Source organism: Oenanthe melanoleuca, chromosome 2, assembly GCF_029582105.1.
Source record: "Oenanthe melanoleuca isolate GR-GAL-2019-014 chromosome 2, OMel1.0, whole genome shotgun sequence".
Lineage (NCBI taxonomy): Eukaryota > Metazoa > Chordata > Aves > Passeriformes > Muscicapidae > Oenanthe > Oenanthe melanoleuca.
The window spans coordinates 125,553,154-125,571,204 of record NC_079335.1 but is presented as its reverse complement, the minus strand read 5'-3'; the positions used below and the strand labels follow the sequence as shown (position 1 = coordinate 125,571,204).

Sequence of the window (18,051 nt, the reverse complement as noted above, 5' to 3'; positions counted from 1 at the left end):
TTGTTATTGGGTTCTTTTCTTAATTAAATCTGTACAATATAAACAAGTATTTTTGTGAAGCAATAGTTTAGTTCTTCATGCAATAATAATTAAGTATTATGCAGTGCCAGGATTATTGTTTTTTTTACTGCCACTGTATGGTTGAATTTTGAGGATTTATTACTATTTTTTTTTTTTTCCAAACTATAAAGCAAATAATAAAACTCAAATATGTGGGTACTTTATACATCAGCTAGAAAGCAACAAAAATTATTGATAGCTGAAATAGAATTATGCAAATATTTACTCAATCAACATAATATAATTTTCCTGCTGCATATTTAGAGAACATTGTCAGCAGCCTTTCAACCAGCAAAGTTATTTGTATCTCAGTCAGGGTAAAAGTCAAAAAATGACCAAAGTGCAACATTAAATGAATGACAATATTATAAAAAACTAATGGTAATCAATTTGTTATTTTCTTTTTTTTTTTTAACAGTATGAGTCAGATGAACAAGAAAAAAGTGCTTATCAAGAGTATGATAGTGACAGTGATGTTCCTGAAGAGTTGAAAAGAGATTATGTGGATGAGCAGACAGGAGATGCCCCAATAAAAAGGTAAGTAGGTGTGTGTGTCCTTGGTGTAATTCACATGCTTTTCATCTCAGTATTCTAATTAGTTCAGTTTCTATAATCTACAACAGTAGAATAATAGTCAAATAAACATTATGCTGCCTACACAATTAGAAGGCTTAGATCTCCAGAATGGGGAGGAACATTAAACTGCTCATCATTATTGCAGACAAAACATGAAGAAAGGAAAATTCTGAAAGCAGATAAAGGCTCTCTGAAGCAGGCAGTGGAAAAGTGCTTACTAAGGACAAGATATGAATTGAAGGTCCTTCTGTAGAAGCTGTTGTGTATATGTGTAATTTCTGTTGTGTCAAAAGCAGTTGTTTGCAGACAAATGCTTTGAGTTTTGGGTTTCTGCTTCTGCATTACAGTAAACTACTACAGGTTAAGAAAAAAATTAGATTCTTCCATAGCTTGAAGACAGTACTTTTGAATTTTAAGTTCTCTTTTTCTGTAATACACACATTGATATATAAAAATGAATATACATATTTTATTTTGATGTATATAAAAAGTATTTTATTGATATATATGCGTATAAGAAAGCCAACTTTGTATCCTTTAAAAGGATCTGTAAACAAGCTTCTGTCTAGGACACTGTACAACTTAGATGTACATTCAGACTTTGTGAAACAGACAGCATTTTTTATGTAGAGTTTACAGAGCAACTAGAATGCCATCACTTGAATCAAAGCAGAGTAGAGGAGTAGTTACATGGTAACTCTTTAGGATAAAATATTGTTAGCATGATTCTTTCTATAAGGCACATCATGTAAACTGCCTCTTTTCAAAGAAGTGGCTGAGATATAGTTAAAAATTCCTTAATTGGAACAAACAAGAGTTTCTAGATTTGTGCTGTAAAATTGAAATTTTGAAAGGATATAGTTTTGAGGTGTAGCAGCTGGCAGAGGGTTTCTCTTAGCGAAAATTAAAATGTGTCTAGTTGGATAAATATCATTGAGTCCAACTTCCTTCATCTTTCAGGACTAAAATTTATGAAAAATTTAATGACTTTTTTAGTTTCATCTTCCTCAAAATTGGTTCTATTTCTAGGCAGTAACTTTCAGCTATGGCTGACTACTCTGCCTCTGTATTGTTGTAACTTGTTTTTATTCTCTTAATGAATTATGAATTATGAATTGATGAATTAATGAATTTGAGTCAGAGTGATTAAAATGACAAGACAGAGGCCTGCAGAATTCCAGCATTAGAATAAAAGTAAAAAATTCCTTTCTCTAGCACAATTCTATGTAAATTAGATCTGTCTTCTTTCTTAAATATCACAACTAACCCAGCTGTACTTTGGTATAAATAAAATTCTGCACTGGAAGACATACTGTCCTGTGAAAGAAGGAAGGAGGAATAGTATATTTTCCACTAAATTTCATTTATATGTCTCTGAATGTTTTCATATTTGCTGTATTTTGTTTTGTTTTATTTCAAGTGTTTCTCGAGAAACTCTGAGGAGCAGAAAGAGATCAGATTATAACCTCAATAAAGTGAATGCACCTATTCTAACCAACACTACACTGAATGTAATAAGGCTTGTTGGTAAGTACAATAATTGTAGTTTTTTATAATTGTTTTTGATTTTTGTGCAGCCTTATGGATTATAACAAATACGTTAAGTGATATTTAAGGCCCTGAAAAATATACCCACTTGGGCTCTATTTCTACTCTTTGAAAATATTAATAAAATAGAAATAAAGTACTAAACAAATTCTTTAATTAAACAGACAAATTTGCTTATATCTTGTGAGTTATTTTTACCTGGAAAATTAATCTGCATGCACTATAATGGTAGTTTATTTGTCTGAGATATTGAATGTGTTAGAAGAGTGGAGGTAGCAAGCAAAAAGATTGATGCTCTGTGTTGCTGATGCATTCTATGAAATGATTTATTTTAAAGTAGAATAGTTGCAAAAGTAAGAACTTTAAGACTAGGGGTTTTATTTCCATTCCATTATTTAAATTCTCGTGCTCAGAATAACTGGTTTTACTGCATAAAAGTAGTAATCTAGTAATCAACTGGAAGAAAAGAGCTCTCTCATACATCCTAGTAATCCCTAGGGAGTTAAGGGAACCTCTGTCCCTGGAGATCAAGACCTGCTGAGCAGCCTCATGTCTTTAAAGCTGCTCTGAGCTGGAGGTTGCATGAGGCCACTTCTTGAGGTCTTTTCTTGCCCAACTTTTCTATGCAAACACTGCCTCCAATTCTAGATGTGATTTTTTTGTGATCACACCTTCTGTTGTAATGATCCAGATAATTGTATGATAGCAATTTTCTGCTACTGACTTCTGTTTTATTTATAGAGAAGGGTTAATAACTGCCTAAATTTATCTTGAGTAGGCAGAAGAGAGAGGAATTCTGTATGTGTTGCATTAATGAGGTTTGCCTTCAAAGTTTGAAAATGATTGTTGCACTTCAGAGTAAGCCCTTTTAAAAAAGCTAACACCTGGTTAGCACCTTTTGCTGTCATTTAGGGCAACATGAAAATCAGGATTTAATTTTTTAAAATTTTTTTTGCGTGTTTGCTAAAACCTTTTTTTTTTCCTTGAGCATTTACCATATAAACCTGAAATAAGAGTTCATTTTCTTGTGACTTTTCTGTAATTGATCTGCGGCTTAGGTTGGAGAGATATTGAGGAAAATTGAGGATTGAATCTAAAAGCCACCCATGGCACTTTCATGGAAACTCCATCCTCTGTCCCTGCCATAAAACAATATACCAGTAGGTGAAGCAGTAGGTCTGGTTTTGCAGTTTTACATAAGGAGTCCTATTTGTGGCTTGTGTTCATAACCCCAAAATTAAATATTATTTTAAAAGCTTATATATATGCTTTGTTCTCTTTCTGGAATTACAATTTTTCAAATTTTCTACTGTTTGGGGTGTTTTATGTTGTTTTGGTAATGAATACAGCCTGTAAATATTCCTGTAAATATGCTTGTTTTGAGCTCCAGCTTAGAAATACTTCTGTTCCCACCGCTCATTCTAATAGTAATTCTATTTCAGAAGCCTTGTCAGCCTATAGAATAAAAAAGAAATTATCCTCCTATTTTCTGCTGACTTGATCTTATGGCAGAAAGAAGTTCTGAGGTTTAACAGATAATTTTGTTTTTTAATGTGCACTGCTCTGCTGTTTTTACAGGAAACAGTCCTATTTCTTCTCAACCTTTGATCTGCTAAACAATGTGCCAATATTTCTAGTGTTCTCTGTATTTATCCACCAGAAACTTAAATTTTCTGCTTTTGTTGTAATCGTACTGAAGTCATGTATAATTTGGACGAGCTCTTCCTGCATTGTCTAATCCTTATATCATTGCCTCATGGTCCTAAGTTCCTTCCATTTTGCACCTCTTATGATTTCTTACAGCTTCCTTGTACTGGCAGTGTGTAATGACCTTGTACAGCCAGCAGATCCTTCACTTTCCCAGTTTTTTCCAAGAGATAAGCTGCTAGCTTATAGTAGAAAGAGACATGTTTTTTAATTAATTGTCCCCTAAATGTATGGATTTACAATTTGTGCTGTGAATTGCATCCAATTCTTATTACAACAATCATCAAGTACTCCTGTGCATTATATTAGTGCTTTTCTATTTTGGTGGTGCCACTTTAATATTTTTTTCTGTTATCACTTTTATTTTTGTGCCAGAGTAATTCATGAAAATGTTAAAGAGATTAAGAGATTAAAGAGATTAAGGCTGGTTGCTGGCGACTCCACCAGTAGCTTTTTTAGTTACTTCCCTTTTGAATACAATCTAGCCTCATTTATTTACTGTGCAATGCTGTTAATTTAATACTTCCACCAAATCCCAGACAGATGAAATATACTGTATCTTTTGTATAGAAAACCATGTACCTTAGTCTGGTACAGTTTACTTCTTTTAGATCCATGATTTACCTCAATTTTGCCTCCATATTTCTGTTTCTGTCATTTCCGTACTAGCTTCAAAGCAGTCTGTGCTGATTTGTGAGGCACATCAGTTTTGTATAGATTAGTCTGAAAAAGAATGCTCTCTAATTGCTGTCCTTAAGGACAGCAGAGTTCTGCAAGCAGTACTTCTAAAGAAAACTGGCAAATTTTCAGCAATTTAAACTATCTACAACCTCTAGAAATTCAAGCTACTTTCAGCTGCTGAAACTTTAAGTGTTGTTTTCAAGTAGTTCTGGAAGTTTCTGTTTTGATATGGCTTTGGACTGTGTTTGTGCTATTTGGAAATGTTCTAATATATCCCATTTTAACCCAAAACAGTAACTTCAGTGTGAGTAGGTAATAATGTGTAGACATTAAAAATCAGTGTCCTGTTAGAGAGAGCAATGAGAAGGCAATGTTCTTGGAACACTTGTTGTGTCAAGATGCTGAGTGATGCAGTAATAGAGAAATGTTCTTGGCACTGGGAGAGTTTTATAGGGACAGTACTTGGGCAGTGTACAGTGCACAGCCCTTTGGAAAAGCCCAAGAGATTACCTTCAATATTCATGCCAGCTGCCAGATACTTGGAAGTTTTAACTGTCCAGGATGTGACTCATCACTCATATTGTGTTTGAGTTGCAGGTGAATTTAAAAATTTGTTTATCATAGAGTAAGTGGAAAAAGTCAGCCTGTCCAATACAGAATATTCAGATAGTGTGGATGAAGGTGACACTTGCATTCATTAGAGTACCAGTACCATCCTTTCACAAATATCCAAAAACTTCCATGTTGGACTGTGCATTTGATTTTTCCCTTTTAGAAGACAAATAGAATTTTTTAAGTCCACTTTTCAGTTAGTTCAATGCTCTGGGTCAAAACATTAATAATTAAATAATAAAGAGTTAACAAATGGGCTAAACTGACAAATATTAATTAATACAACCTGTGTAAATCTCTAAAAATAACAAAACATATGCTTGTGTATATTAGCAAACAGGGGTATAGTCACATAGTTTTCAATAAGGAGTCTAAGTTAGATAGAAACCTGGAAGGTAGCAATGTCAGGCTATTGCTTGGTTCTTACTCTAGTGCTCTAGCACTTTGTATGTAGCTGTATCATGGATTTTTCAATGTTGTTGTCTTTGCTGACCTACACAATTACTTGCTTGAAAAACTCAAATAACTCCTCCATTATTAAAAGCTAGCTTTGTTTCTTTGTTATCCAGTTTCTCTGATTAAACCAATACTTTCTCTGTCTATTAGTTAAATTACTTTTCTGGGCACAGTATTAACTTGAAGATGAATGTTGTTGACTGCAGGGAAAGTAAATTGTTTTAGCACCTTCCTGTAATTTTTCTAACCTATCACATCTAAACCTGTCTGGAATATGACAGTTTGTGAAATGCTGTATCCTGCATGCTGCATTTGTGTTTTGGTTTAAAAATTGCTGTCTGTCTCTTAATGTAATAACCAAAAGTTTGTTATATGTTATGTTTTTAAAACAACAAAAGGGCAAGAAGGATGTCATTTTTGAGGTAGCCAGTAGGAAATGTGGGATCTCTGCAATATCAGGGTTTTCATTAAGTGTGCTTCTTTTATGATCCAATGAAGAGCCATGTCCTTCTGGAAAACAAAAATAACTGAAAACTGTAAGCCCTGTGAACTAGGACTGTAGGGAAAAATTCCTTTTGGACTCCCTATCCTATGATCAGTTTGATTCAGAAAACATATAGATGAAATTCCAGAGGCTGGGGTTTTTTATTATTAAAAAAAATAAAAATTCCCAAGTCCAATATGTTACAGTAGAGAATAGGAAGGAAGAGAAGGAATTATTCTTCTCTCTGGATGTGCCAGGGTACTGACATCCTCCTTTACTCATAGTCTGTCCCCCTAGAAACATTTCAAACTTAAAACTACTTGAGATTCTTATCACAGGATAGAGAGGAAGGAGAGCAGAAAATGCTGTATCACTGATGTGAAGCATAGAATTCCTAGACTTGTTGAGTAAAATCCAATCTTGGGCATATCATTTTTATACTGTGTTTTTCTATTGCTTGAAAAATATCCATATATATATATAAACACACTAATGCATAAAATCTTCAGTGGATCTATATAGCATTTTCCAGAGACTACTTTAGCAGATTATTATTTTTTAGCTAAATGAAGCTGAAACTTGTAGAGGATCCAGAGAGTTGAGTGTTTTGAATTTGGTACCAGAAGGCCAAGAACGGTTGAAGACATTTTGATATGGATTAACATCTACATTTTGAGAAGTCTTGAAACAATTGTGGTGTCTTAGGCCATCATTTTAGCTTTGTTTTTAAACCTTTCCAACCTGTAAACTATTATTAAGTTGTTGTTAATAAACGTTGGAGGCTACATAATACCCTTGGTAAAGCTGGCTTTGACTTTGTCTAAACTGTCTTTGTAGCACTTTGTTCTGAGGAAACTGATCTTCTGTATTTAATTTTTAAGGGAAATACATGCAGATGATGAATATTCTGAAACCTATTGCATTTGATGTGATCCACTTCATGTCCCAGCTCTTTGATTACTATCTGTATGCAGTCTATACGTTTTTTGGCCGAAATGACATGGTAGGTAGAAGCATTTTTCATTATCAAGTATTACTGTACACAGAGAATGAAAATACAGATGAGATCTCTTTGCTTAAAATGCTACTTAAAATGTAATTCCCAGAAAAATTATCAGCAACAGAATGGATTTGAGGCTGATTAGATCAGCAATAAAGGAAATACTGGGAGCATTATTGTCAGTGAGACATTAATCATATTATGTTTTGAATAGAGAGATTTTCTATTCTTTTTTGCTGCACCATTGAAAAGGAGGAAAGGCAATGTGAAATACCTAGAAGTAGGTAGAAAGTGGGTAGCAAAGGAGCCTGCAAAAGGAGGGTAGTTTGAGCCTAGACAGTAAAAGGTGATTGAATTTTTCTATATGTGTTTCTCTGGTTTGCATAAGAATAGCAAGTAGAGGAAAAGGGGGCCATGGAAGTTAAGTAGTAACTCAAATTTAAGAAGTTTGAAAGACACTTTTTCATATCTACAATTCTTCTGTCAAACTACTTGCATTAATGAAAACAATGTTTTTTTGAGTGATCTTGTAGTTGAAAAAATGCTTGTTGGCAATGTCTTTACATAATAGATCAGCTTTCAATAGAATTGTCTTAATAGCTGCATGTGAAACAACCTTCTCCTATCTTGGCCCCTAAGTTGCTCCACAAGTAACAATATCGAGGGGTTCCAAATCCATCATCATGGGTTGGCAAATTGTAATGAATTTTCAAACTCAACATATGTTCTAAAAGGTTTTGAACTGTTCTGTTTGGCAGGACAAATGTATTTGCAATTTGTATTTACAAGATGGGTGGAGGATTTCTTTTTGTTGGGTTTTTTGTTTTTTTGTTTGTTTGTGGTTTTGTTTGGGGCTTTTTGGTTTGTTTTGTTAAAATAATTGATTTCTGTTGGCTTAGTTACTCTGGTATTCACATTGTGTTGGATTTATTGTTATTTTTTTGCACCTCCTGTTTTGTGTTTCTAAAGCCAACACCAGCTTCCTCACTCTGTGCTTCTAACAGAGAACAGCACAGTGCTAGGCAGGTAAATGTGATAGCAGATGGGTGGTAAAATTGTGATGTTTTTGTAGTGTGCCTAGTATTTGTTTTGACAGATTGTTTTCTGTGGGAAACAGTGCTTACAAGGGTTTATGATTGTAATAAATCCTCTTGTAATGCTGCTTAAATGTCCTTACTCCCTATAGTGTTTCTAAACCTTTGGAAATTAGAGATGGGTGATGGTATGTGATTTAGACCACTCAGAGAGTTCCTGTTTTAATTTTATTCAAAAAATAATGTCAAATGGGATTCTTAGAGTATGCTGGTATAACTTCCCTAAGTGTTTAAAATTATTTTTGAATAATTGTTGAGGTTAATTTGTATATGTGAGTTAGTACACTCATGAAGAGAGTGATTGGTTGTACAGAGTTCATTGCCAGCTCAGTGAAAACCAGGAATTTAAACTATATATGTTGACTTCTATGTCGGTTCATGATGCTGTCATTGCTCTTTCTAGACCTTGTTTGAACCATTACCTCTGTAATTGGCATTTGTCTTTTTCCACTGCCAAAAATGAAATGCTGTTGTAGCCAGAATTGCTTTCAAAACTTCTTTTATTTGTGGGATGCAAATTAAGCCTGGCTTATCTCAAATTATAGAGCAAGGAAAAATTAAAATGATTGGCTGTATTTAACATCTACTCACTAAAATTTAAGGCGTTAATGAACATGCCACAAAATAATTTTCCTTAGCAGAAACAAATTGAGGTGAGCTTTTTAATTTACAGGACATTGCACTAATTTGTAAACGTTTTTAAAAATAACTATAGGAAGTTATTATAAGAGGTAATTACTATAAGAGGTTAGTGATAAGATGAAAAGAATTATTCTGCAAATTGTTTAATGCTCTGCTTACTAACCTTACTGTGTCATCAGTTTATGGAATTTAAAAATCTGTAGTTCCTCAAATAGAAATATTGAAAATTTGTATGGAGTGATTCAGATGTACTGATGAGTGAAGTGTTCATGATGAAGCCATGAGATTCTGTTCTTATGGACATGTTTCCTAGATCAGATTTTAGATTTCATCAGAGTGTACTTCCAGTGGGAATTCTACTCAGATGTAAATTTTCATTAATATATAGAGGGATTTGGGCAGATGGTCATTTTGAATCAGAAACTTTAGATGCAGTAAATGGGGACCTAAATTATACCTGTCAGTATTCAAAAAGAGGGGGGAGGAGGTCACATAAACAAAAGTACTTCCTTCCCTGATTCAGCCCACTGAAAGGAAGTCTAATAGTGCAGTGTACAAAAGTGCCCTAAATATTGTTCAGCAAATTGCCCTTTGGTGTGAATCACATACCAGAACTGTATTCCAATCCTTCCACGTTGTTGACTTAAATGTGTGTTTCTTACATGTCCCATTTCCACTTTCTTTGTTGTGTTAGTTTGCCTGGGGTTTTTTATTAACAGTAGAAGATAAGAAGTTGCAATAATTTTGCATGTCAAATCAGACACTCAGCTGGTATAATCCATTGCACTTAGCAGGAAATTAGTGTAGCTATATATATGTGTGTGTATATATATATTTATTAAATAAATGCATATATATGGCATAGGTATGTATGTGTATATATATATATATATAACTATATATCCCAGCTGAGCATCTGCCCCATACACTCCTGAGCCATGAACATGAAGATGGCACATTTCTGAGGTAGATCTTTGTAGGCATTAAGTAAAAATTACTGTTTATAAAGATCAGTGGTTATGATTTTTGCATATGCAAGATACATATTTGATAATGACAAGATATTTTATTGCTAGAAAGAGGAGTGAAAACCATTTGACTTGGGTGTGGTATGGATGCAGGGCAAGGAGGTGGTGTTGTGGGACACCATTCTGGGCTCATCACCCAAATCAGAAAATCTAGAGTGCTGCAGTCAAATATAGAATTATAGCAGTAAAAGATGCTGGATGTTTTATTGGTATGAATGGTACACTGTCAACTTCATGAAAGATTCTTAGGTCATTCTTCACACCAGTGCAGTGTTGAGTGCTGTGACCTCTATTGATTTTCTTTTTATTCTGTATGGTTGTGATTCTGTGCTAAAGTTTTAAGTAAGTTGTAGATAGTCTTTGCCAGCTCAAGTTTTGCTGTATAACTTTCAAGTTTAAACCAATGAGATTTCCTTTCCCAACTTAAGTAGAATGTGTTTCTTGCAGTTTGAATCAACAGGACTGGGCCTCAGTAGCAGCAGATTGCGCACCACACTGAACAGAATCCAGGAGAGTCTGATTGACCTGGTGAGTACCTGGAGTTTGTTCATGCTCAATGGGATACAGGTCTGTGTGGGGCATTCAGAAATTATATTTCATCATGGCTTTTTGATTTTTTTTCTCTTTTCACATTCAGTGTCTCATAACAAAGGCTTAGTTTCATGATGTAGAGGTGATTATTGTATGAAATCACTTGTTTCTAATGTACAGCAAAATGAATTAAACAGATTTTGTGAGATGTAACAGTGAAATTCTGTATTTGAATCTTCTATTATGGTTCATGTAATAAAGAGAGACATTTAGTAATATCCTTAAAACAGACATTTTATAAAAAGAAATAGATGACTCATTTTTCTTTAGTAAAAGAATAGTGAAATAGTAAGCTATCCTGAAGATTATTCACCTTTCCAGATAATAGAGGTTGTATACTAAGGCCTTCCTTAATTTTGGGGAACTCTCCCTGAAGTATTTTTTTTTTATTATATCCCATTGGTAATTTTGTGATTTATTTTCAAAGTGTGAGAAGTAAATATGGTGCTCATGTCACACTGGCAGTAGATTACTGTCCTGCACAGGAGAATGGTAAAGAAAACTGTAGGTAATTTTTGTGGATTCAACTGAACAGCAGAGTTTATAAAGAAATATTGCTAAAAACTACACCAGAAATGGAAGTTTGAAGTTCTCATATTCCACCTAAATATAAAACCCTTGGAACATTGTGAAGAAATTTCGTCAGGGTATCATAAATGGCTTGTGTAATAGTTAATACCATGGATGCTACAGGAAGGTTTTATTTTCTGAAGCTTCTATCTGAGAAAGATGTTCCACTCTGACTTGCACAAGGATTTGACACTCAACAGAAATATACTTTTTTAATTCCTTGAAGCATTATATCTAATCCTAAACTGTTCTCTCAGAGAAGCATCTTAAAGTCTTGGGGGCCATTTCTGATACAGTCAGTAGAGGGAGCATAAGATAACTAATAACCCTGGGCCTCTGTAAAAGAGAAAAGGGCTTCTTGATATTCTTTTCAAAGGCAGTGTATGCACAAAGAAAAATTCATTCTAGGAATTACTTGCAAATGAATCAGTTAATGATTATGGAAAAATGGCAAGTTATGGAATTAATTTTTAAAATTTTGCTGTAGTGATGATTCCTGACAGTACTTTACAGACTTCATTTTTTAGCTGTTAAAATAATTAAAAAAAATAAATTTCCAGGAGTGAAATGGAAAAATAACAGCTGTTTGTTTTCTTCCTCAGTCATTAATAGTGCTGTAACAGATAATGTTATTGCCAATTGAAATTAATAGCTATGTTCAGAGTAAGATTTGAAAGAGGAAAGAAATCTTAGCTAACTGCTATTAACTTATAGACATTCCATGAGGTTTATTAATATCTTATGAACTTACACCAATCTTATACTGTAAATTTTTCACTTTTTGATTTATGAGGAAGTAAAAGTATTCTGGGTATTTTTGTTTGTTGTTTGCTTATTTTTAAGAGTTTGTGAAAGTCAAGGTTAATTTTCATTGTGTCATAAAAAGGGTGTTTCTTGAGATTGTATAGATGGTTCTGAATTACTCAAGGGATTCTTCTATCTTATTTTAAATTTTTGTAAATTGCTTTCTGAAAGAATTCATTTTTGTGTTGTGGCATTCAGTCCCATGGCCTGTTGGGATTTTAAGATTGTTACCTTGTCTTCTATCCATGGTGACTTTATTAAGGGCTTCATTTCTGTCACATTTTAGTTCCTGATGGCAGCATCAATATTTTATTTCCATAAAGATAGTCTGAATCTGACAATTCTGAGTCAGTTACCAAAACTCAGCCAGACTTGCATGTAGATCAGAATAATTTCACAATCTGTGGAAGGTTGAACTACATGATCTGTATCAAGACTCTCCAGTAATTTAGACTGGCTCATTTCTAGCTTTCCTCTTGGAATTTTTCAATTCCTTTTTTTGTAATATCAGTAGGTGAAGGCCTCTTTACTCAAATTTATTGTTGGGAGTTAGAGTAATAATTGGAGGATTGAGTGGCCACTCCCTCCAGCTTTGTGCAGAATTCTGGTATTTTCTGTTTTTCTATGCAGCAGCTTCAGAATTAATAATTCAATAATAACTTCTGGATCCTCCAAAAGTACTCTACTCATTCATATAAGCAGATTGTATTAAAAAGAAAGCACAGAAAGAGAAGACTGAAAAGGGGATGAAGAAGTGCTGTTCTTTCAGCCTCACTTATATGTGGTTTATATTAGGCTAAATACATCAAAACAAGCCCCTTTTTTGAATTGCTTGTATCTTCTCACTGACAGTTTCCAAGTCAGTATGTAGAAGTACCTACACACATTATGTCCTTGTGTTTGTAATTTCCAACAGGAATGTGTTTTTACCCAGTAATGATGTCCATATGAGTTCACTGACAGCTTTAAGCTCCTAGGTACAAGGCATCAATCAGTTTGTTGTGTGCTTTGGTAGGAATAATTAGTGCTTTGGAAGGAAAATACTTCTGATTCCTGGCTTTTTCTGTTTTTAAGCAGCTTCCTTATTTTCACAAAATGTAATCGTGATACTGCCTTGCCTAGATCTTGTTTATGAATATCCCGTGTATATAAATAGCTGCTTTGAGTGATATTGCTGCAAAAAGAGATTTGGGGGGCAAATAACCATTGAATACTCATAAATAATTCATTACAAAGACATTTGCTCAAGCAAAACTGAAATTTAGAAAGAGGTTTCTTAAAGTTACTTATAGCAGTAGAAAATAAATCACTGTAGTAAAGTATCTGAGCATTGCAATGCAATGCATAGAAGAGTAGATGGAAGGAATTACTGATATAAATGAGTATAGGTCAATGTATTTTAGAATCTGTCTTTACTTAGGCTTTTGGACTCCTTCCCTAGAAAGTATGTGTCTTTTGGCAGAGTCAGGTTAGAGACTGATGGTGCAGAGATGGAAAACATAGATTATTCAGATGTTCAAATAAGATAAAGATTGGTAGGAATAATTTTTGTCTTCATGTCTGACTTCCCATCCCATTTTAGCTTTGACTCTTTTATCCTGTGGAATGGTACAATTCAGTTACATTAATCCCAGTGCTGGAAACAAATAGTTTGGTTTTACTTAAAATTTCCCATCACAGCCTGCATTTCATAGTCTGGACTGTTACCTGTGGTTGGCAAAATACTGGTGGAAAGCTCTGGAGAGTCTTGGCTGTGGAGTTGTTTGCCTGACATGGTGGTGCCTAGCACAGGATGTAGCTCCTAAAGGGCATAGCTAAGGTCCTCAGTGAAATGATAGCTGTGATTCTTGGTGAGGTTTTATTTGGCTGAAGATACCTTGTGCAAAGTTTCTAATCCATGCTTGGTCTCCTGGTACTTAAAAGGAAAAAAAAGCAAACCTGAAGAAAAAAGAAGAAAACACAGTTTCTGGATTTTCTCTTTCCTCTCTTTAAAAGATATTTCTAAGTGTACATAATGACAATTTTTAAGGTGTTGTATGAATTGCTTGTCAAGGGAAGAGAACTCTGTGTATACAAAGTTCTGACATGACGAGCACTTTGACATTATGCTAGGACTTCTGCAGGTGTTTTCTTTCCTCACATTATTCATTTAGAGTTCTTCATGCAGCTTTTCTTTGTTTACTTGACTGTATTACAAAGTAGACTGGAATAATTTACTGAAGTTTTTTAGCTTATTTAATTGAATATATTTTCTGGGTTCTGGCATTTGCTTGGTCTCTCTTTATGCAGTCTCTGGGGGATCTCATTTTTGTCACTTCAGACTCTTCTGGCTGGGCACTGAAAATGGGCTGTTTCCAGATGAGTGCAGGTGTCCACAGAGTCACAGCTGAGCACCTGGGAACAGAGCAGCTCTCCCTGAGAAAATTACTTTGTTTAAGAAAGTGCTGCAGTAAAAATGTGTATAAGGAGACCAGACCAACTTACATGGTTTTTTGCAAGGTAGTGGTTCAGGTTCTAATGCTGCCTGTGCATGTGCTTTTCTGTGGAGTTTCATTTGACATCTGTTTTTTTAGGGCATGGTTAATGACTTGTTTTCTCAGTTATCTGTCAGCACACAGTGATTCCACATAGAGGCATTGTTGCATTGGTTGAGACAAGATAGTAAATAAACCTTCCAATTTCTTGTAATTTTTTAATGCAAAAAGTCTGCCAATTTAACTTTGGACATCAAGAAATAAAAGAAGTGCAGAGATCCCAGAAGTTTCAGTGCAAACTTTATTGAGCTCTTTTACTGAAGTCAATGGGAGTGACCCAATGGAGGTTTGGGACATGCTTGTTTTGTGACAAAGAGCGTGGAGGATCCACACTCTTGGAATCAAGGCCTCATGCCTGTTGTGAGGCAATGCTGATAAATTCAACCCTGGGGACAATGTGAAATATGTGCACTGTAAGTGTTGGGAACTTTGGGGATCCCTTTTGTGGCTCTTCAATAATGCTGTAAAGTTGCCACTTACATGAAAAAGATTGTAAATGATAGAAAATTAATAGCATGGTTTCTTAAAATGGTTTGTAGTTTGGTTTTTAAAGATCTGCTTTCTTAAAGCCTGTAGAGTGGAGATCATTGTAGTAGCTTACATTGTTTATGTTTGATTTACCTGCTTGGTAGGTTTTGTGCCTCTCAGCAAGAAAATACTAATCTTGCAACTTAACACCTAGTAGGAGTATTGCAAAATACTGTTTTAAAACCTTAACATGTTTACAACATATTAAAAAAATACTTTTACCTTGAAAGCAATGTGCTTTTGCAATTGGCCCTATCTATAATTTTCAGCATTCAGTTTCAAGAACAGTTAGGGATGTGTAAGCTCAAAGAGGAGACAAAAAGCCTAATTGGTTGCTTTCAGTAGATTTCTTGTAATAAAAAATTCTTGTATATTAAGCATCTACTTGGAGTTAGTTGAACTATTTTCAGACAGCTTTTGAATACATGACAAAGTTATGCATTCTTTGATTAGTTTTTCTTGTAATCCATGCTCGTGATATTACAGAAACTAATAATTACAGTTTTATAAACAGAAATGATAGAGCTATTGTGTTTTATCTAAACATTTGGGGTTAGTCTGCTTTTCCTCATCCATCAGCACACATCAAGTTCTTGGTAAAAGACTGTTCTACTTCCAGAACCTTTTCAGATAGTAAAGTTTTGTCCATGCTTTTTGCATCCAACTTGCTCCTTTAACATCGGGATTTCTTCAGTAACATTTAGAGTTATTGCAAAATCAAACCTAAATTTTTTGGTATTGTGTATGTATATTAAATCAAAACAATTCTAAAACTGAAATATTGTGCAAAAAGTATTAGGCCAGAAGAAGAGCAGTTTTAAAAGGGTATTGGTTATGAGTGTGATCTGCAGAACTTTGTGTGCTGGGGACAGGTTGTGGAGTTTACTGTTTTTTGTTTAAAGTTAGTGGAGGTGGATGATTGTAATTAGCTGTCAACTATTTCACCATAACTGGCAGATAATCAGTTGCTTCAGTCATAAGTTCTTTTGGATAATTGAAATAAAAGTGTTTCTGTTCTCACAATGAATTCAGCCCTGTAAAAATGTCTCTCTTGCAAACTGAATGTCAAATTTTTAACTTAGATAATTGGCTTATATAGTTTTTACTTCCAATTTAGGTAATTTGTTTATAGTCTCCTCTTTCCATTGAGATTGAAGGCTTAACAGAGCCTTGCCACTGGGTTCAGCCAGACTTGAAATGCAGATATCTTCTTGTTTCAGATGACATTTTTAGTGGAAGAGATTGAAGGAGAGGCTTGTTCCTTACACAGATAGGTTTTATTTTTCTACCTGTTAATTAAAAATTTTCTTCTTGGGAGTAAACAATGAAATGATAAAGTAAAATACTCAATGATTAAATAATATCATGCTCCCATTTATCTGATATCTGTTATTTGCTAATAGATACTTTTTTTGTTTGTAAAAACATGTTCCAGATGAATTTTAATTCAGTTGTAGGTATCTTGCAAAGTTACTTCCCAAAGCATAACTGTATCTCCTACTACTGTCATTAGCAACCCTTAATTAGGCAAAGCAGTTATAAGCCTGCTTTAACACTACATCCTGATATTTTCAGGTCTTTATAGCAAAGCAGCTTTTAAAAATAGTTGCTATTTGGGTATGTCTATCATGTATTGCATTAGAAAACACAGTTCTTTTCATGTGACAGTATGAGGAAATTAAACTAAGACTAGAGAAAGTTTAATAGGTAAGACCTGCTGTAAGGTGTCTGCAGGCAATACTGGTTGACCTGTCCTACTGTGCCTGCTACAGCTCATTTGGGTATTGTTCAGATAAGTCTGGTTCTTTTAATATTTCTTTTTAAAATTTTTTAGCACTTTGGATGTTTTCTTTTTTGGCAAGGAAGGAGAAGAGCATCTTGTAGTTTGCATCAGCTCCATGTATACCTTGAAATTATTTTATCAAATCTATTTTGTGCAGTTTTCTTACAAGGTTGTTGTGTGGGCTGTGACATGTCTGACATATCCCAGTTCTGCTGGATCAGCAAGACCTACTCTGATGCAGGGAGGAGCTAAGCAAGTTTATTCTGCTTTAGTATTGCTCTCTGCATGCTTAATGCTGGGTGCTGCAATATGTTCCCAGTGTAACTTGACATTTCTTGAAATTAAAGTTCAGCTGGCTGCTAATTAATTTTCTGGCTTCTACTCCTCTCCTCTTCCTCTTGAGGCTGGCAGTTTTACAGGACTCTGTTTGCTGTAGTACACAAAGGGAATCTCTGGCAACACACATTTTCTTGCAGATTTTCTTCATTACTGGAAGGGTTAACTTTAACAAGTCCAGTGCACTGAAAAACATCTGAGTTCTTTAAATAGCCTGTGGCCTTTTTTCTGTTCCAGCCTGTGTGTTTTGCCCCTTTATTTGCTGCTTTCAGTCATTTGATCATTTCTGTTAATGAAGGCAGGAGGATAAAACACATGCATCACTGATGCCCTTTCAGAGTGATCCTGTGCTTCTTTGGGGCTTGGCACACTGGCTGTTTGCTTTTTGCTATCAACATGCTTTTGCAGTGCCTGCTTTTTAGAACAAATTAGGAGAATGAAATGCTCATGCTGCTTGGCCACGATACTTGAACCAGAGTTTGACTCCCTAGTTGAAGTAGCATGGCTTTGTCTTAGCCAGTTCTCATGTACCTTTTGTGTTCTTCAGATGCAACACAATTTTGGCATTTAAAAGATGTTGCTTGCATTCATGGGAAGCAAAAAGGACGAAAAAAAATGTTTAAAATGTGTCTAAAGTGGCAGGCAACTTTGAAGTGAGATAAATACAAAATGTATTTATTCATAATATTTGGTTTTAACATAATTTGTCTTTGAAAGAAAGAAAGCTTCTTAAATGTTTACTGCTGGTACTCTTCCCCAGCTCGGTCACTCACTGTCTCTCCTAAGGATGCAGCATTGCTTGGTGAGCTGTGGGTTTGGCTACTTTTGTCTTGACTTTTTAAAAAAATTTGTTTGTTTGTTTTGGTTTTTTTTCCCTTTGATCTGGGTTTTTGAGAATGGAATTAAGTGAAAAAAGCATGAGAGCGGGCAGATAAAGAGGGAATTTTAATAATGAATCAATATTGTCTTTGCCTTAGTTAATGTTTTTAGAGAATTGATTGATGGTTAGATGTCTTT

The 18,051-nt window shown here is 34.5% G+C and overlaps 1 protein-coding gene across 1 annotated transcript in view; it reads left to right on the top strand.

The window, feature by feature from the left end:
- The window catches only part of VPS50 (VPS50 subunit of EARP/GARPII complex), a 73,919-nt gene that overhangs the window by 44,144 nt on the left and 11,724 nt on the right, over positions 1 to 18,051 (top strand). The window contains exons 19-22 of the mRNA XM_056484087.1: positions 479 to 597; positions 2,057 to 2,163; positions 7,006 to 7,127; positions 10,336 to 10,416. Of these exons, the coding sequence (XP_056340062.1) occupies positions 479 to 597; positions 2,057 to 2,163; positions 7,006 to 7,127; positions 10,336 to 10,416 (429 nt within the window). The remainder of the gene's footprint in view (positions 1 to 478; positions 598 to 2,056; positions 2,164 to 7,005; positions 7,128 to 10,335; positions 10,417 to 18,051) is intronic.